This window comes from Dromiciops gliroides, chromosome 1 (assembly GCF_019393635.1).
Source record: "Dromiciops gliroides isolate mDroGli1 chromosome 1, mDroGli1.pri, whole genome shotgun sequence".
NCBI classification, from domain to species: Eukaryota; Metazoa; Chordata; class Mammalia; order Microbiotheria; family Microbiotheriidae; genus Dromiciops; species Dromiciops gliroides.
In genome coordinates this window covers 633402888-633422213 of record NC_057861.1, presented here as the reverse complement: position 1 = coordinate 633422213, position 19326 = coordinate 633402888, and the positions used below count along the sequence as shown (strand labels likewise).

The 19326-nt window shown below is 43.3% G+C and overlaps 1 protein-coding gene across 7 annotated transcripts; it reads left to right on the top strand.

The window, feature by feature from the left end:
- Nucleotides 1-2543: 2543 nt before the first annotated feature.
- SGF29 (SAGA complex associated factor 29) lies at nucleotides 2544-19291 on the top strand. 7 transcript variants are annotated; one of them, XM_043975638.1, is made up of 10 exons: nucleotides 2544-3331; nucleotides 6049-6144; nucleotides 9593-9668; nucleotides 9949-10021; nucleotides 14677-14741; nucleotides 16348-16477; nucleotides 16697-16843; nucleotides 17018-17053; nucleotides 17215-17377; nucleotides 18858-19291. In XM_043975638.1, the coding sequence occupies exons 2-10, from the start codon at nucleotides 6070-6072 to the stop codon at nucleotides 18972-18974; spliced, it is 882 nt and encodes a 293-aa protein (XP_043831573.1). In that variant the 5' UTR covers nucleotides 2544-3331; nucleotides 6049-6069; the 3' UTR covers nucleotides 18975-19291. The 7 variants fall into 7 exon arrangements, with proteins under 7 accessions (XP_043831573.1, XP_043831572.1, XP_043831578.1 ...); XM_043975637.1 differs by having other exon boundaries at nucleotides 2549-3327; XM_043975643.1 differs by lacking the exon at nucleotides 2544-3331 and adding an exon at nucleotides 3434-3457.
- The last annotated feature ends 35 nt before the right edge of the window (nucleotides 19292-19326 follow it).

The following is a 19326-nucleotide window of genomic DNA, read 5'->3' as shown; positions in this document are numbered from 1 at the left end:
GTCAATTTAAAAAAAAATAAATAGCAATCTATATGTGTATTAAGAGCACACTATGGGGGCAGCTATGTGGTACAGTGGATAGAGCACTGGCCCTGGAGTCAGGAGGACCTGGGTTCAAATCTGACCTCAGACACTTAACACTTACTAGCTGTGTGACCCTGGGCAAGTCACTTAACCCCAACTGCCTCACCAAAAAAAAAAAAAAAAAGAGCACACTATGTGCCAGGTACTGTGCTGATTGCCAGGAATACAAAAAGAGACAAGGCGCTCACAGTCTAATGAAGGAGACAACAAGCAAACGAGTATGTGCAAACAAGTTATATATGGAAAAAATAGCGAAATCATTGAGAGGAAAGGCACTAGAATTAAGAGGGGTTGGAAAAGCCTTCCTGTAGAAGATGGAATTTTAGTTGGGACTTGAAGGAAACCAGGGAAAGCAGTAAGCAGAGATGAGGAGGGACATTTCAGGCATGAGGAACAGTCAGAAAAAATGCCCAGAGCCAGAGATGAAAACGTATCGTCCATGAAACAGCAAGGCCAGTATTACTGGGATGAAGAGTATGTGTTGGGGAGCAAGGTGGGGTATTGGGGAAAATGGAAAGGTAAGGGGTAAAGGGGAAAGGTAAGATTTCTTATTTGGTTGAGTCTTCAAATATTTGAAGTTCTATGGAAGTAGGTTTAGATATTCTCCTTGGCTCCAGAGAATAAAATTCGTACAATGGATGTAAGTTGCAGGGGGGGAAGTAACTTCTAACAGCTAGAATTGCACAATAATAAAACAGACTCCCTAGTAAAATAATGAGCTCCTCATGACTTAAAGTATTTCAATACAAGTTTGGCCCCAAAGAAGATATATGAGAAGACACTTCCCCTTCCCCCTACTCTTTTGCAAAAGTGGGGGATCTGTGGGTTTAGAACACTGAATATATTCAGAGGGTTTAGATTATTGAATATGTGTTATGGGGGGAAATGGGGTATGGGTTTGGGGTTCTTAGGAATTCCTCTTTAAAGAATTACACCCTCTTGCACACAAAAGCAGTTAGAATAAGATGGTAGTTTATTTAGGGGCAAGGGAAGGGGAGGGAAGGGAAACCCAGAGAAACCCTAGGACTTCTCATGCGGAGATAGGTATGGAACAAAGCACATGGCTCTGAGGTACCAATCTCCTCAAGCAGGAGACTGGAAGGTACTTTTATAGGTGGCTGATGGGGGTGGACCATCTGCCTGTGGAAAGTTCCTTTAGTGAGGGAGGACCATCCCCCACTGGTGGTGGCTAAAGGAATTGGGTGAGGGGTGGCTACGGATCTCTCAAGCCATCTCTCTCTTCCGGATGCAGAGGCCGCAGCAATACCCAAAGTTATCTCCCCAGGGGTAAGGGAGATCAGAATGAAGGGTGGAGGTCCTGAAGCTAGCTCAGTCCAATCTGGTTCTGCTTATCTCTCTAGGTGTATCTGTCCTCTGGTTTAGTTTCTCAAGGACAAGATTCCTTGGTGTGCCCCAGAGAACTTCTGGGGTGCTCTGCACCCTCAAAATTTGTCATATCTTTTTAGATGTAATGATTGGTTTTGCTTTTTTTCCCTCTCTTATTCTTCATTTTAAAAAAATTCTTTGTTATAAGGGGTGGCTATCTGGAAGATGAGAGGGAAAAGGATATAAGAAAAAATGTAGGTGATGTAAAAACAAAAGATCATCAATAAAAATTTGTTTTAAAATGTTTGAGAAGATGCTAGTATATAATAACAAGTATCAGTTATTTGAGTAGCTTTATAAATATCATCTAGTTTTTATCTTCACAAGGACTCTGGGAAATAGGTGCACCAATTCACAGATGAGGAAATCAATCGAGGGAGAAAAAGGTTCAGTGACCCACCCACCTAATAAATGTTTGAGAGAGGATTTGAATTTTCATCTTCTCCATTCCAAGTACAATGCTCTATCCATTTAGCTGTTAGGAATGGGTAGTGGGAAGCCATTGGGAAGGCTTGATTAGGTGGTATCTGAAATTCAGCCTCTGTTCTGTATTGTTTGCTATTGTTACATGCATTTCCAGAAACTGAAGTTGAAGGGTAACAAACATCTATCCAAACTATTTTTTCAGGAGGAAACTGAGGCACTGAGTTTATTAGTCCTAATTAGGCATTCTTGGGCCAGGAGTTCTAGATTAGCTTAGAATATAGCCCTGTTGGAGGGGCAAGACTGTGATGTTAAGAAACCTAAATGGGTAATGTTTCAGTGCAACCGAGTAGCTGTATGATCTAAAAGGGACAAACCATCTGTTTTCTTCCTGCTTTAGGTTCCTTCCTTATTAAATGAAGAGGTTCAGTTGGATAATTTCTAAATTCCCTTTCGGCTCTAAGTGTCTGCCAGTCTGACGATAGTAGGGTTGGCACCTACTCTTAAACTTCTCCATCATGTTCAGCAACTTAACCCCATCACTGAGAATATTTACCAAGAAGTAGGTGATTTGACCTAAGGCAGTGAGGGGGCGCATAGAATGCAGGCCCTGGAGTCAGGAAAATTCATCTTCCCGAGTTCAAATCTAGCCTATGACACTTACCAGGAGTGTGACCCTGACCCAAGGTCATGGAGCTGGTACTAGTAAGTAGAAGAGCCTGTCGGGTTTTCCCTCCTGACATCTGTGCTGCTTTTGCCCAGGTTCGGGGTGTTATCACCTGAAACGTGGTTCTCCGGGTTGGATACTCCTATCTTCCCTTCCTTTACCTTAGTCAGATTAATTTTCCTAAAAAATCCCTTTCAGTATGAAAGCCCTTGCATGACTCTTTCCTTAACCCCGTTTGCCTCAGTTTCTTCATTTGCAAAATGAACTGGAAAAGGAAAAATCAAATCATTCCAGTATCTTTGCCAAGAAAACCCCAAATGGGGTCACGAAGAGTCGGGCACGACTGAAAAACGATCTAACAACAATAAGAAAGGCAGAGTTCCTAAGGCTCTGTAGTACAACTCCTTTACCGAACAACTCAGAAACCAGAAGAATGCAGAGTAAGAACGCGAAACATTAAAAACAAAAAATCAAACAAACAAACAAACAAAACCAAGATGCCGGAGCACGCTAAACGCCAAAGTTAGAACTACATTTCCCAGCAAAGAGCACGCCAGAGAGTGCGTACGATTCGAGTCCCTTTCTGCAGTCATTATGGAGAGAAAGACTACATTTCCCGGCAGGCCATGCAGGTGTGCAGACGCAAGCGCACTAACATTCCCTAGCCCGGGAACGAGGATGAGAAAAGTTCAGGGGGGGTGTTGCAGTTGTCGTCGCTGCGGTCTTCATCGCCTCCGTCACAGTTGGCTCGTTTTGGCTCGTCCTCGGTAGGTGGGTTTGGGTAGCAGCCATGGCCCTCAGGCGGACCAGGGGAGCAGGGGAGCGGGAAGCGGCAACATCTCACCCGTTGTGCTCCCCCCATCCCGGGCCAGGCTGTGGTGCCCCAAGACACTAAAAGTACGCATGCGCACACTGCGGAGCTAGGAGAAGGGGGGTACGGGGGTGGAAAGGTCACGCGCCCGCCGGGGAGGGTTCTTTGTTCGCTTGGGTTGCGCCTAGCGTAACACGTGAGGAGGCGGCCTTTAGAAGCACGTGGAATGGGGGGGGTGGGCCCACAAAGCCTTTAGAAGCACGTGCGTTGGTGCGAGGAGCAGAGGCAGGCAGGAGAGGCGGCTGGCGGAAGGAGACCATGGCTTCGACGGGTATTTCTCCCGAGAGCAATTGTAGTGATAGTAGCGGACATTTAGAAAGCCCCTTAGAGCATTCCTTATTACAGCGCCATGAGGTCGGTAGTGCGAGTTAATACCTCCATTTTACAGATAATAATCGTAATTCATAACCTTTGTGTACCGACGTGAAGTTTTGCGAGGTTCTCTCTCCACAGCCGCCTTGGGAGGTAGGTAGTGCAAGCATTACCTCGTTTAATGGAGGAGAAAGCGGCACCACGTGGCGTCAGACTTGCCTGAGTGCGTGTGGCTGGTAGTAAGTAGGAGAGCCGTGGGTCTTCCCTCCCCACACCTGTGCTGCTTCTGTCCAGGTTCAGCCTATTAGCACCTGAGACATGGTTCTCCAGATTGGATACTCCCACTCTTCCTCTTTTTCCCTATCGAAGGCCGAATGGTTTTCCTACATTTTCCCTTCTAGTCTGAAAGTTCTTGCATGACCCCCTTTTTCCTTTGCTTGGGGATAAAAGCCTTCTAGTCTTGTTTGATTTAACAGCTCCCCAGCCCCCAATGAATGCCTCTAGATGGAGACTTGTGTATGTTAGAAGGTGGTGGGGATGAAGCCACTTTAAAAGGGAGAGGCTTATGAAGCACCAGCCCTGAATTCAGGAAGACCTGAGTTCAAATGTGATCTCAGACTCTTGGCACTTACTAGCTGTGTGACCCTGGGCAAGTCACTTAACCCTCACTGCCCTGGGAAAAAAATAATAAAGGGAGAGGCTAAAAGATCATAGGATCATATCACTCACTCCCAGCCACTTCATTTGCATGGTATGAAAAAACTGAGTTACAGAAAAATGAAGGGACATGTCTAAGTACACTCAGGTAGCAAATTGCTCCCATAATAAGGAATACGTGGGATTAGAACCCAAACATTCTGATTTCTATGTTGTAGGAAGGGAGAAAAATTATGGGAACAAACCTCTTTGGGAGTTAGAAGGGATGGGATTTAGGTGTACAGCTAATTTCCTTGCCTTTAGTCTTTTTCCCCTTTCCCAACATATCTTATTCTTGTAATAGTCTGAACACTGAATTTGGAGTCAAAGCACCTGAGTTCAAATACCAATTCTTTTATCTGCTACTTATATAACTGGGTAAAAGTGATTTCCCATCTATGTGTTTCAGTTTCCTCATCTGATCGGAGGAGGTTGGCCTATAGATCTGAGGTCCTTGCTAGCTGTAAAAAGTAGGCCTCTTGAAATGGAAATTCTCCAGGGTCTTTGCTTTCCAAAGCCTCTCCAAACAGTGGCTTTAGACTCATCTGCAATTGTTTCTTGCCATAGCCCTTCTTACAATTTCTGCATATGCAATATTTCCTTCCTGTTATATCATGGCCTCCTTTTGCTGGAATTTCCCCTGTTTGTGTTGTTTAAAAATCTTAAGTGTGGGTTCTAATCTGTCCCCCCCAGTTTTGGGGGAAACTGGCTAAAATCACTGATAAATTCACCAAGAGTTTAGGCTTTTAAGGGTTTATTAGAAGATATAAGATAGTAAAGAGAGAGAAAGATTGAGAACAGATTCCTTATAGCATGGAAATCCTAGACTTCCTAACCTCCCACCTGAAGTCCTGCCACCAAGCCGATGTCTTGAACCCAAAAAAGGAAGTCGGCCCTCTGCCAGGCGTCTGTTTCCTACTTTGTGTTCTCCTCCCCAAAATGGGAGGCTCCTCAAGTTGATTGGCTGGTAGCTTCGATAGACAGTACCCACGAGAAACCGTCACTTCTGATGCCAAGGAACTTGACCACATGGAACTTGACCCTCAGATGCCTTCTCCTAGTGGTAGAGCTTTCCTACAATAACTCTCCAGCAGGTGGCGTCACTCCAATCATTACACTATACTTCAAGACCCTCTTCTAAGACAAATTTTTTGCCTGACAAACCTCATCTCAAACTTCTATTTCTGTTACTTTGAACTTTCTTGTTACTTATCTGTAGTTTGAGATACTATAAACTTGCTCATTTGGTAATTTATAACTGATAACGTTACAACTGATGGTTATTTGTTGCTCTTAGTATTAGCCTCATAGAATCTACAGTTGGAAGGACCTTTTAGAGATCATTTAGTTTTACAGATAAGAAACTGAGACCCAGGAAAAAAATAGTTTACATAAGGTCACCAACTTAGTGAGCGGCTTAGCTACCACCCTATGACTTCAAATCCAGTTTTTTCTTATATCTTGGGTATGGCTTTTCTTCCTAATAGAATGTAAACACAATGTAAACTCTTTAAAAACTTCCCTGTGGTTGGGCCATCAGCTTCTGGAGCTGCCCCTCCCAGAGGCATTTGACCATTCTTTTCTTCTGTTCCATTCCCCTTTCTCATAGAAAACCATATTTACCACAGCCATGGCTTTGGTGTCAGCAGACTCCCGAATAGCTGAACTACTCACGGAGCTCCATCAACTGATCAAGCAAACTCAGGTAATACTTGTATTCCCCTCCTCAGAAGAGTGGGAGGAGCTCCAAAAATTCAGAGGGTGAGTAGAAAGGGATTTGAGACAGATTTTAAGAGTGGTAGCATAGACTAGCCTGCCTACAGTTGTGAAAATGTAGCTTTAGAATGAAACAGTGTTGGGGGCAGCTAGATGGCGCAGTGGATAGAGCACCGGGCCTGGATTCAGGAGTACCTGAGTTCAAATCTGGCCTCAGACACTTAACACTAACTAGCTGTGTGACCCTGGGCAAGTCACTTAACCCCAATTGCCCCGCAAAAAAAAAAAAAAAAAAGAATGAAACAGTGTTACAGGTGATGTTATGTGCCTATTCCTGGATGTGAGAAACCCCATTTAAAAATTTCTGGGACTCAGTGTTGGAGAAGTATCAAAGGTCTTTATTTACATTCTCAAGAGAATGGGCCAGTTCCCTAATGGAATGTGGGCCCTTGTGCCCTTTTATCCTTTAACATGGCTGGTCCCCCCCCCCCTTCTTCACCAGTTACCATCTTCGCGCCAAGACACTGGCACCCAAAACTAGCCAATCAGAATGCAGTGTGTGTGTGGGGGGGGGGGGGAAGCTACAGAGACAGCCCTCTAAAAACTCTTTCCCCATGTGACCAGCCTTGGGTCTCCCTCATCATATGATTTGGTTGGAGGGGGAGGGGAGGCAGCCCTTTCTTTGACTAGGAGGAGCCTGGCCCCATTTTTGGACATTAGCATTTTCAACTTGGGGGGGGGGGCACATTTTCCCACACTGAACAAGGAGAGAACCAGAAGTTCAGGTGGTTACTGTAAGAACACAAACCTTAGTTTCTCTGTTAACCCTTTTAGCTACTATTGATAAGGACTCAAGCCTCAGGTTATCTGGTTTTTTGTTTTGTTTTGTTTTGTTTTTTGGTGAGGGAATTGGGGTTAAGTGACTTGCCCAGGGTCACACAGCTAGTTAAGTGTTAAGTGTCTGAGTCTGGCTTTGAACTCAGGTCCTCCTGAATCCAGGGCCAGTGCTCTATCCACTGCTCCACCTAGCTGCCCCCTCAGGTTATCTGTTAACCCCTTTTTGCTTCCTCCATCAAACTGTTTCTTTCCTGTTATACCATTTTAAATGGTTAAGCAAAACATTCATGAGGTGGGGGAGTGTTTGTGTGTGTGTGTGTTTGAAACAAGGTATTGGTAGATATGTGTATGTTAAGCAAAGCTTTATTGATGAAAAGAAATAAAAATCCTAGCTTCCCCTTCTCCATTCCCTTAACTTCTCTTGGAAACAACAGCAAAAAAAGGTGAGCAAAACCAGCCAACACATAGACCTTCCCCATCCCCATCTTCATCTGACAGCACCATGAAGCACAGTGGAAAGAGCATGGGCTCAGGAGCCAGAGGACCTGGGTTCAAATCCTGTCTTTGATAATGATACGGGGGTTGGGACATATGGAGGAATTAAGGGACTATTAAAGTTTAAACTGGCTAACTAGATATCAGTATGGACACTCCTAAGAAGTAGGGGGAGGGGCAGCTAGGTGGCACAGTAGATAGAGCACCAGCCCTGGAGTCAGGAGTAACTGAGTGCAAATCCAGCTTCAGACACTTAACACTTACTAGCTGTGTGACCCTGGGCAAGTCACTTAACCCCAATTGCCTAACTAAAAAAAAGAAGAAGAAGAAGAAGTAGGGGGAGATTGAATTCTATAGCTGGAAGGACAGTTGTGTGTGGCTACTGCCCAAGCTAGGAAACCAGAGATAACTCCTGGGGTCTGGACTATCATTCCAAAAGAAAAATCCCCCTTACTCTCAGGAATCTCCCCACCCTACCCCACACCCAAAGGGAACTTTCCATGATCAGATGGTCACCCCATCCATCCTCTATAAAAGCTTTGGCCTCCCTTACTTTTTTTTTTTTAAATAGCAAGGCAATTGGGGTTAAGTGACTTGCCCAGGGTCACACAGCTAGTAAGTGTTAAGTGTCTGAGGCCGGATTTGAACTCAGGTCCTCCTGACTCCAGGGCTGGTGCTCTATCCACTTCGACACCTAGCTGCCCTTCCATCCCTCTCTTTTGACACCCGGTCTCCTTTTCTTGCCCAAGCTTGAAGCTCTATGTCCTTTCAGTGGCCAGGTCTGCTACTGATTGATGTGAAAGTTTTGGCGTGCTCTGTGTCCAACCTGGGGTGGTTTGCCTCTTAGACAAGTCTAGTGGCTCTCCACTCACTATAAATGGCATCCCAAAAGTCTTAGTGCATTCTTAACCCTGCTCTAGGACTTTAAGGACACCCTGCATTGGTGCTGCATTTGAAGCAGACATAAGACAGGTTTGTTGCTCAGCAGTTCAGAAGGCCTAACTTTGGTGTGCCCCCCCCCGCCCCTCCCTAAACAGTGATGACAAGAATATACCACCCAGGGCCATCTAGTAAATTCCTTATCTTCAAAGAGTTTGTTTAGTCAAGTAAGACAAAGTATACATGTATATTTATAGAAAACATACAAGATGTTTAGGAAGGTATAGTGGCAGGTGGGATCAGGAAAAGTTTTGTGTTGAAGGTAATTAGTGAGCTGCATTTTTTGTTTTTGTTATCATAAAAGTATTTTATTATTTTTCCAATTATATGTAAAGATAGCTTTAAACATTTGTTTTCATAAGATCTTGAGTTCCAAATTTTTCTCCCCCCTTCCCCCTTGCCCCAGACAGTAAACAAACTGATATAAGTTATATATGTACAATCATATTAAACATTTCTGCATTAGTCATGTTTTGAAAGAAGAAGTGGAACACAAAATCACAAAATCCACGGTTTTTTTTTCTGGATGTGGAGAATGTTTTCCATCATGAGTTCTTTGGAGTGAGCTGCATTTTGAGTGGAAAGAGTGATTCTGTGAGGCAGAGGTGAAGAGGAGACCATTCCACGCATGGGGACAGCCTTGTGAAGGCAAGGAGAGAGGAGGCTGAGTGTGGCATGTGAGGGATAAAGAAAAAGCCAGTTAACTGAGTTGTACAGTTTAGGAAGAAAGTAACGTATAATGAAGCTGGAAGATAGGCTGGGGCCAGGTTGTGAAGGCACTTAAAAGCCAGAGTTTAGAGTTGATGCTAGAGAAAATAGGAAGCTTAATTGTTCAGTTTTTGTACGGGAACTTTTTTTTTTGCTTTGGTTTTTTTGTTTGTTTTTTTGTGAGGCAATGGGGGTTAAGTGACTTGCCCAGGGTCACACAGCTAGTAAGTGTCAAGTGTCTGAGGCTGGATTTGAACTCGGGTCCTGCTGAATCCAGGGTCGGTGCTTTATCCACTGAGCCATCTAGCTGCCCCTACAGGAACTTTTTGAAGAGCATTTTGAGTAGGGGCAGTAAAAGGAAATGGTCGGGGAGGCACTAAGCTGGTTCAGCAGGATAGACCCTCTCTTTCCCTTCCTCATCTCCTTTTTCTCCATTCTTCTTCTCCATACCTGTGCAGGAAGAACGCTCCCGAAGTGAACATAACCTGATCAATATCCAGAAGACACATGAGCGAATGCAGACAGAGAACAAAAGTGAGATGGGGGAGAAAGTGTTTGGGTGGGAAGTTAACCTGGTATATTGTCAGGCCATAACTTTTTTCTTTTTTAACATAAAAGTATTTTTTTATTATTTAGTTACCTGTAGAAATAGTTTTCAACATTTTTTTTTCTAGTTCCAAATTTTTCTGCCACCCACTTTCCCTTCCCTCCCCAAGACAGCAAGCAATATGATAGAGGTCATATATATATAATCATAAGCGTATTTCTGCACGAGTCATACCATAACTTCTCTTGCTTTTGTGTTCACCCGCAGTCTCTCCCTATTACCGGACAAAGCTTCGAGGTCTCTACACCACAGCCAAGGCAGATGCAGAGGCAGAGTGCAAGTGAGTTTTGCCTAGGATTCTTTTTCCTCATCCTTGTCTCATGCGTGCCACACAAGATTTATTAATGACCTTCACATCAGCAGCCTTTCTACAGTAACTTGGCTTCTGCTCTTACACTGGCCCAGATTCTCCTATTCTACAATCCATTGTAGTTTGTATTCCGTCTTCTTGTTATCATGGGGAAATAGGTGGTGGGGTCCTTTGGTATTCCTCTTTAAAGAATTACACTCTCTCACACATAATCCAATTAGAATAAAATAGTCTTTTATTTGGGTGCTCGAGAAAGTGACCAAGAAGGAAGTTAAAGACTTCCCTCAAGGGGAGAAAATAGCTTGGATTTTGAAAATCCTTTTTGAGCTCTCTTCCCATTTTTTCTTCTACCTCTCTCGATTGATTTTTTTTTTTTTTTTTGCGGGGCAATGGGGGTTAAGTGACTTGCCCAGGGTCACACAGCTAGTAAGTGTCAAGTGTCCAAGGCCGGATTTGAACTCAGGTACTCCTGAATCCAGGGCCTGTGCTTTATCCACTGTGCTATCTAGCTGCCCCCTCTCGATTGATTTTTAAAATCTTTTCGAGCTCTTCCAAGAAGGATTTTTGTTCTTGAGACCAATTCATCTTCCCTCTTGAGGCTTCATATGTAGGCAATTTGAGAGTATTGTCCTTATCTGAGATTGCATTTGCCTCTTCCCTATTGATACAGAAGCTCTCAATGGTAAGAGCTCTTTTGTTTCTTACTCATATTGCAGCTTATTTATTTTTTTTAAAGTTGAGGTTTGCTCTGGGGGCACCAGGGTCCCTGTTTCAAGCTTCTTGTGCTGGGGGTATAGGATCTGTGTCACTGGCTTTCTACACTGAGGCCTCTATGGCTTGTGGATTTCTCACCGCCCTAGGCTTGCTGGCAGTGCATGCCCCGGGATCTGTAGGCCTGGTTGCGCCTGTCCTGTGGGTGGATCTCTAGCTGGAAACCTGCCCTCTTGGCTGGTGCAGGTGGGTTTCACCACTGTCCTGCTGCGCCACCAGCTTGTTGAGCCAGGATCCAGGAGCCTCAGTTGCTTTGCTGTGGCCCACAGCTTCCTGCTGACTTGCCCCAACCCCCTCCGTGTTGTGCTGCGCTGACCTGTGCCTCCCTTTTGCCCCAGTGAAACCTACCTTTCCTGAAGTCTTCTAAATTCTCTGGTTGGAAGACTGTGTCTTTCTGTCTCTTTGCAGGTTCTGTAGTTTCAGAATCCATCCAGAGGCTTAATTTAATGGTCTTTTTGAGGGAACAGAAGGAGAGCTCAGGCAATTCAGTGTCTTCTCTCCACCATCTTGGCTTCTTCCCCCCCCAAATAGCTTAGAGACAACATGATTTTTCTGAGGCACATTTCTCCTGGTACAGAAGAAATGCAAAAGCTTAGAGGATGAATGGTGGGGGGATGAATGGGGTGACCACCTGACTGGAAAGTTCCCCTTGGGGGTGGGGAAGGGCCCTGACTTCAGGAGTTATCTCTGTCTCTTCGTGAAGATCAGGCCGCAGCTATGGCTGATGGGCTTATCTTCTTTCTTAGATGTGTCTGTCCTCATAGCTTAGTTTCTCAAAGAGAGTTGCTCCAGGCCTAAGTCCTTTAGTTTAGCTGCTCTAGGAAAGTTACTTTAGACCCATATCATTGTCCTTAGGCTATTTCTCCCTGTTCCACATGCAAAGCTGCTTCTTTCACTTAGGCTTTTGCCTAAGTAAAAGTGGTCCATTCCCCTCCATTTATATTGCTCTTCATCCTTTGTTCATGAGTTCCCTTTACTTTATATTCCCATTCCCTGTTATCACAGTTTCCTTTATATTTTTGTCTATTTTTCCTTGCCATTGTTGTATCCCCATACCCCCCCCCCTTTTTTTTTGCACAGGGCAGTGAAGGCTAAGTGACTTGCCCAGGGTCACACAGCCACTAAGTGTTATGTGTCTGAGGCCGGATTTGAACTCAGGTCCTCCTGACTCCAGGGCCAGTGCTCTATCCACTGCACCATATAGTTGTTCCCTACCCCCCCCTTCTCTTTTTAAAAAATGTTCACTGTTTCCCTAAATTTTGAAACTTAGGTTCATGCCATAGCTGCCACTTGAATGTGTTAGAATTGGTCTGACCTGAATGAGAGCAGATTTCTGTTTCTTTGATAAAACAAAGAAGAAACCTTACACCTTTGATGCCACTGGTAACAGATGAGCTCTTGTTTCTGAAACAAGTTTAGAGGAGGTTTTCAAGTCTAGACATGGCAGCAGTTTACTCATTCTATGTAATTAAACCATTACAAACTTGTTTGAGAAATAAAATTGCCACTTTTTTTGGAGGGGGGGAGGCACTTGCTTTTAATTGTGTTGGGTAGGGCAGCTCTTTTTCCTTTCTTTTCTCTACTGGTGGGAAAAGAATTGCTTGCTCTAGGCAAGTTCTATCAGTACCTGTGCTGAGCAGCAGAAAAATGGCACTCTTAACTCCTGGCTCTGGCTGCTGCTGTTGCTTCTGCCAAGGTTGAGGCATGCCCTGACACCTGCTAAAGGCCAGCCCGTGACCTCCCTTATCTGAGACAGTGGAGGGAGAGGTATGGAGCTGAGGCTGGGCAGATATATGTACCAGTTCCTACTCGTTCAAAGCTGCCATTTCATCTTTAACCCAGTTCTGCCCTCAAAAACTCCTCCCCTTCCATAAAAGGTAAGTCTCCAGAAGGTGTGGGAGTTAATTTTTCATCTTATTGGAATAGAATCCAAATGTAGAATATTAGATCTGAGAGAAACCTTAGAGATATCTAGTCCAGGAAGTCTTGATCATCTTTGTGTCCTGCACCTGTTTGACAGTCTGGTGAAACCTATGGGGACCCCCTTTGCAGAATATTTTTTAAATGCATAAAATAAAATGAACAGGATTATAAATGAAGCCAATTATATTGAAATATAGTTATCACAGCTGGGATCATTGAAGCCCAGAGAGGGAATAGATATATCTATAATCTAAAGCAAGTTAGTGCAAAGATGCCATGACTACAATTAAAACCCAGGCCCTCCAACTCATTCCAGCATTGATGTTTTTTTTCCTCCCTCCAATAAGTCATACAGCTTCCTATTTATCCTTATAACAATAGTGGTAGGGAGAAAAGTGGTTAGGATTTTTGCTGAGAGACATGCATTATGACATTGAAAGAGTTAATAGATTAAAAAAATTTTTTTGAAAGCATTTAGAACTCTGATCAATGCAATGAATGATAAATCAAAAGAATGAAGATGAAACATACCACTCACCTGACAGAGGTGATGAACTTAAAATGAAGAAAAAGAAATATATTTTTAAACATGACTAATATGGGGATTTGTTTTGCCAGACTACATAGGTATATATTGAGGTTTTGTTTTTCATTTTAAAATAATGTTCTCAATATAGGACATGGGGTACTTCCAGAAAGGACAGATTAATAAAAAACTGGTTAGTGGAGGGGGGGTGGGGGTGGGGAGGCCCAGGGAAGGGGGAGAAAGAGCTTAAGACTTAAAGCTAGAAGATATGCATTTAAATCCTGTCTGTCACTTCCTTACCTACGGGACTGTGGATGACTCATTTATTTTCTCTTAGTGTTTTTTATTTGCAAAATAATAAATACCTGTACTGCAGTCAACCCTCAGGGTTGTTACAAGGAAAGTATATTGTAAAGCACTCTATAAATATGGGCATTAGAGTCTCATCTGTAAATTGTGGGTGGGATTAGATTAGATGATCTCTCTGGGGTCCTTTCCAGATCTAGATTTATAAATCCTATGAGTTACTACTTTCATTTAAAGTTGGGAAGGGTTAGGTTGAAAGTAGTTTCATATATTTTGTTTTGTTTTTTTTTGTGGGGCAGTGAGGGTTGTGACTTGCCCAGGGTCACACAGCTAGTAAGTGTCAAGTGTCTGAGGCCGGATTTGAACTCTGTCCCTCCCTGAATCCAGGGTTAGTGCTTTATCCACTAGCTGCCCCCTAGTTTCATATTTTTTTAATTTTTTAAGTGGCTAAATACTATTGGACTTATAAACTGAAGCTTATAACTTAAGTAAAGATTGATTCCATCTTCAACAGTCAGTGCATAAAATATGAGTCTTATTTCTGGTATACTTGCTCCACTAATGAATGAATAAGACAAATTAGAGAAAATTAAGAATTCATAATCTTAATGAGAACAGTGAACAGTCATCAGACATTTTAAGTTTCAGATTGTCTTAGAATAGAATTGGCAGTTTGTATAGACAGAAAGCAATGTGTTGTGACCTTTTTAGAAGGACACTAAGTGTTCTGAAAGTCCCTGTCGAGATTCCCCATTTGTAGATTGTAAGTTTGGTTATGTACCTTGAGGCCAGGTGAAAAGTAAGGATTTCAGAACATCTAGAAAGGCTAACATGTTCTCCCCTCTCCCTCTCCCTCTCCCTCTCCCTCTCCCTCTCCCTCCATCTCATTTGGGGTTAAGTGACTTGCCCAGGGTCACACAGCTACTATCTGAGGTCAGATTTGAACTCAGGCCCTCCTCACTCCAGGGCTAGTGCTCTATCCACTGTGCTATTTCCTGGTGTGGTGGTAGCTCCTTCCAGGGGCCCTGAAAAACCCCCAGTTCTGCCTGCCTGCCCCCCATAAGCTTGTTTTTACTTCTCCTCTGCTTCTCTTCCTCAGTATTCTGCGTAGAGCTCTGGATAAGATTGCTGAAATCAAGACTCTGCTGGAAGAAAGGCGAATTGGTGAGTCAGGGCCTTGCTCCATGCAGTGGATAAAGAGGCAGACTGGAAGATGGGGCTGTTTGTCTGCTTTGTCTCTTCTTCTCTCCCCACCCCCAACAGTTTGCTATGGTTTTTGATGTGGGCTGGAATTTGGGGTCCAATTGATTGTGAGTCATCCCAAAAGAATTACAAGACTCAGTGACTCAGTTTCCCAAGTTTTATTGCAATACTGTGGGTGACCACAGGGAGAGAACCAGAATATTGGAAAGGTATCTCTCAAATAAGGAAAGGAAAGACAGTTATATTTATAGTATGGATAAATTGATTAATAATCTCCACCTTGGGGAGGTACAAGGGAGGACCTGTCCTCATTATAATATTCTCCACCTAGGGGTGTTGCAAGGGAGGGCTCATCCTAATTTGGATTTCCTGGGGTCCTAAGCCAACCCCCAAGGCTGGTACCTTTTTCTGTGGAGGTGTGTTTTGGGGGTTTACATGTCATAAGGTGAATCTGGGGACAAACTTGGCCTTTTCTGCGTATGTCTTTCTGATTCCCATGGCTAGTTTCAAAATGTAATAATTTTTCATTAGAATTTTTATAGATTGTCTTTTTCCTTTATTGTTATTTTGACCTGACCTGTTCTGGTCCATTTTGGATGTTGATCACTATGGGTACGAGAACCTAACATGAGTTATCCATTAACTGAGGTCTGACTCCCTTTTAGAGCTAATATCTGTAATAGAGCTTGGGTCTTAGGTTTTTTCTATTAACCCCTTTTTGCCTCCTACATCAGTTTTCACTTTGGGTGGGAGGGTTAAGTACAGTGCTTTTCTCAGGTTTTCTGGTGTCTGTCTATTCATTACCTCCTGCATATTCTTCACACACTGCTTACCATATTTTCTGGAGTCAGTTAGAGACCTTATCCCCATTTCATGTGCTTATTGGTGTATCAGTAAAAGTTTTAACAAGTGTTACCATATGAAGGCTGTTCTGCAGACATATTTAAAAACGAGTCCTACAAGGTTAAAATCAGTGTTGAGCCAGTCCCACAGTTTGTGTGATGCTTCTGATGAAGGAGCTCTGAAGAGATGCCACTGGCTGGATTTCCTATTGGTCTTCTTATTCTTCTGCAATCTCAAGATCATATATTTAGTAAAATAGTTCTTCCTACTTTGAGTTATTTTCAGCTTTCTAATGAGTCCCTGGAGCTTCTATTAAAATTTTTTTTTAAGATTTCAGTCAATCAAGCATTTGTTAAATGTCTACTATATGCCAGGCACTATGCTATGGGATAGAAAGAAAAGGAACTTACAGGATCCTGGACTTGAGGGCATGGAAACTGAAAAGGACAATGTCAGGAATCTGTCTCTAGTAGAGTTAAAGTTAGAACTCCAAAGAAATGTCCTTTTCCCATTCCCACATTTTTCTTTACTGGGAGTGTAAAAGTCTTTGGTATTAGGAACCAGTGGCTAAAACCAGAGAAGGAATTAAACTTACAAGCCTAGTTTAGGGTATTGTAGAATTGTTAGGTATTGTAAAATCTGGCAGGGGGGGAAGGAAAGAGGACCATAATGTTGCTTGCCATGTAGTATGGAAGGGTTTTATTCTTTTTTTTCCTTCCCACAGCGGCCAAAATCGCAGGATTATACAATGATTCAGAACCTCCACGGAAAACTATGCGCCGAGGGGTGCTGATGACTCTGTTGCAACAGTCGGCCATGACATTGCCCTTGTGGATTGGGAAACCTGGGGACAAGTAAGTGCAGGGGCCCTGAGGGAAAGGAGGTCAGGCAGGATTTGACCAGTCAGTGGTAGTTTGGGGTCTGAGACGGTTCAAGAGATTGAGGATGAGTGGAGGTCAAGGATATGGATATGTGGTTTCAGTTGGTGATCTCCTAAGTAGAGCTGGGGGATCATAGTCAGCCAGAATCGCTTCTGAGACAGGGATTTGTAACAAGGCTTTTCCACCCCATAGGCCTCCACCCCTGTGTGGGGCCATTCCAGCTTCAGGGGACTACGTAGCCAAACCAGGTGATAAAGTGGCTGCTCGAGTGAAAGCTGTGGATGGGGATGAGCAGTGGATTCTGGCAGAAGTGGTCAGTTATAGTCACGCCACCAACAAGTGAGTACAAATGTTTTGTCTTTTGTAGAATTTTTGTTTCCTTTCCCTTACTTCTTGGGTTTCTCTTATTAGTTACCTCAACTCACAGATTTTCTGACTCATTATTTCATTGTCTTTCTAAGTTGCTTCCTGGAGAATATCTCAGAGATTTATTCTTTGTTTTTTTCTCTGTAGGTATGAGGTGGATGACATTGATGAGGAAGGAAAAGAGTAAGTGTCCTACTGAGGAGAGGAGCAGGGAGGGTTGTGGGATGAAGGAAAAACAATAAGTGTGGGTCCTAGAAGATCGAGAGTAGAGAAAATGCTTCCCGGGAAATAATTCTTTTGTATTTTCAGGACCGAGGCTCATGCTTAGTCTTTTCCCCTACCAGGAGACACACCTTGAGTCGAAGGCGAATCATCCCACTACCACAATGGAAGGCCAATCCTGAGACTGACCCTGAGGCTTTATTCCAAAAGGATCAGCTTGTTCTGGCTTTGTATCCCCAAACCACTTGCTTCTACCGGGCTTTGATTCATACTCCCCCACAACGGGTAAGGGATGAAGACCTGAGGCTGAGAACTTTTTAGTAGTCAGTGTAAGAGATTAGGGTTGTCCAGTTGGTTCCCAAGATTAGGATTTCTGAAAGGATAGGAGTGGGGAGAGTGGGTCTTTCTTATGTTCTCTTAACTGAATTGTTTATGTGACCTTTGGCTCCTCACAGAATCTCAGACTTGGAAGGAACCTTAGAGGGTGGTTCTTTAGTCCAGCTTCCTACCCAATGCAGGAATCCCTTTATCAGCTGACACATGATTATCTGTCCTATGCTTGGACACTCCTAGAAAGTACTTTGGAATTGGTTATAGGGGAGGCCTTGAGACTTGGACTAACAGTGAAGCTGGGCAGAGCCTCTTTAGTTTCCTCATCTGTAAAATGAGAATGATACCTCTACTACAAATAAATGAAATAGTGCAAGTAAAGTGTTTTGCAGACCTTAAAGTTCTATGAAATAACAAGTTATTTCCCCCCAAACATTTAGCATAATGAAATGTTTGTTGAATTGAATAAAATTCTGGTGACAAGTGGTCTATTATTTTGCTAGACAGTCTATTCCATCATTTAAGAGCTCTAATTAGGGCAGCTAGGTGGTGCAGTGGATTATACACCAGGCCTGGATTCAGGAGGACCTGAGTTCGAATTCAGCCTCAGACACTTGACATTAGCTGTGTGACCTGGGCAAGCCACTTAACCCTCATTGCCCCACAAGAAAAAAAGAAAAGGAAAGAAAAAAAGAGCTCTAATTATTATAAAGTTCTTCCTTATATTAAGCTCAAATCTGTGTCTTCCAAACTCCTGCATCATTCTTAGTTTTGCTGGAACTATGTGTAACAAATATACTTTCTTCCCTAAAACATTGAGCTTTTAGATATTTGAAGATAGTTACCATGTTTTCTCTCTTCCATCCTCACCCCCCTCTCCTCAAAGTTAAACACATTCCTACCTCCTCCAATCTTTATATTTTGAAGCTTTTGGGCCCCCTGTCCATCTTGGTCCCCCTTCTCTGAATGGACATCTAGTTGAGTGAAATTATAGTTCTCAGACCTGAACAGACGACTCTAGATGTGAGCTGACTAGTACATGATGGGAAGGAAGCCTTTCCTCATTCCTTCTCCTGTAATACACCTTCCCTTCCATTGTTATCCATTTCCCCTGAACACAGAACAAAATGAAATTGCAGCAGCAAGTGCTTACCATGTGCCAGACACTGCTAAAATCTGGGCAAAACTTGACCTGTCTGCAAGCAGCATGTGTTCTAATAGGGATAGAGATGAGATACTAAATTGACCTTCTTGATTATGGGGAGTGTTATGATGGAAGATGGCTCTTGAATTTTCCAGGAAAGGTTTTCTCAGGACCTGCTAGTTTCCTATATACTCAAGTTGGGGCAACAGACAGGGATATAATGACCATTTGGGTAGTCACTGTCAGCCTTAGGCTTTCTGATTCTTCTTGACTTTATTTCCTTGTTTCTAGCCACAGGAAGACTACTCTGTCCTGTTTGAAGATACCTCCTATGCAGATGGCTACTCTCCCCCCCTCAATGTGGCCCAGAGGTATGTGGTGGCTTGCAAGGAACCCAAGAAGAAGTGAGGTTCGGTTTGCCTGAATCATGGACTTCTATTACCTTGCCTTTGTTTACCTGACTCTTCTGCCATGCCCTTTGAAGGGGGGAATTAATGTATCATTCTCTGCAGACAAATAAATATACAACCCTGTCCCCCACATCTTGTTTGCAGGGCCTAATTTCCTCAGACTTCAATCCCCTTCCCAAGTGAGAACTGGGAGCCATGTATACAATGCTATCCTTTGATTCTAAAGGGTGATGCATGAACTAGGGTAAATCATCTTATTTTTTAGACCGAGAATGTATTTACAATAGCTAAATGGAATAAATCCTTTAACACTGAGTGAGTCAGATTTTTTTTTCCTTATTTAGAATATA

Excerpts from the sequence above, each read along its gene's own strand:
- SGF29 (XM_043975636.1), top strand. The coding sequence starts at position 3,690 with ATGGCTTCGACGGGTATTTCTCCCGAGAGCAATTGTAGTGATAGTAGC. Across the intron at positions 3,786-6,048 it reads CCTTATTACAGCGCCATGAG|AAAACCATATTTACCACAGC; the intron begins GTCGGTAGTGCG and ends CCTTTCTCATAG. Across the intron at positions 17,054-17,214 it reads ATTGATGAGGAAGGAAAAGA|GAGACACACCTTGAGTCGAA; the intron begins GTAAGTGTCCTA and ends TTCCCCTACCAG.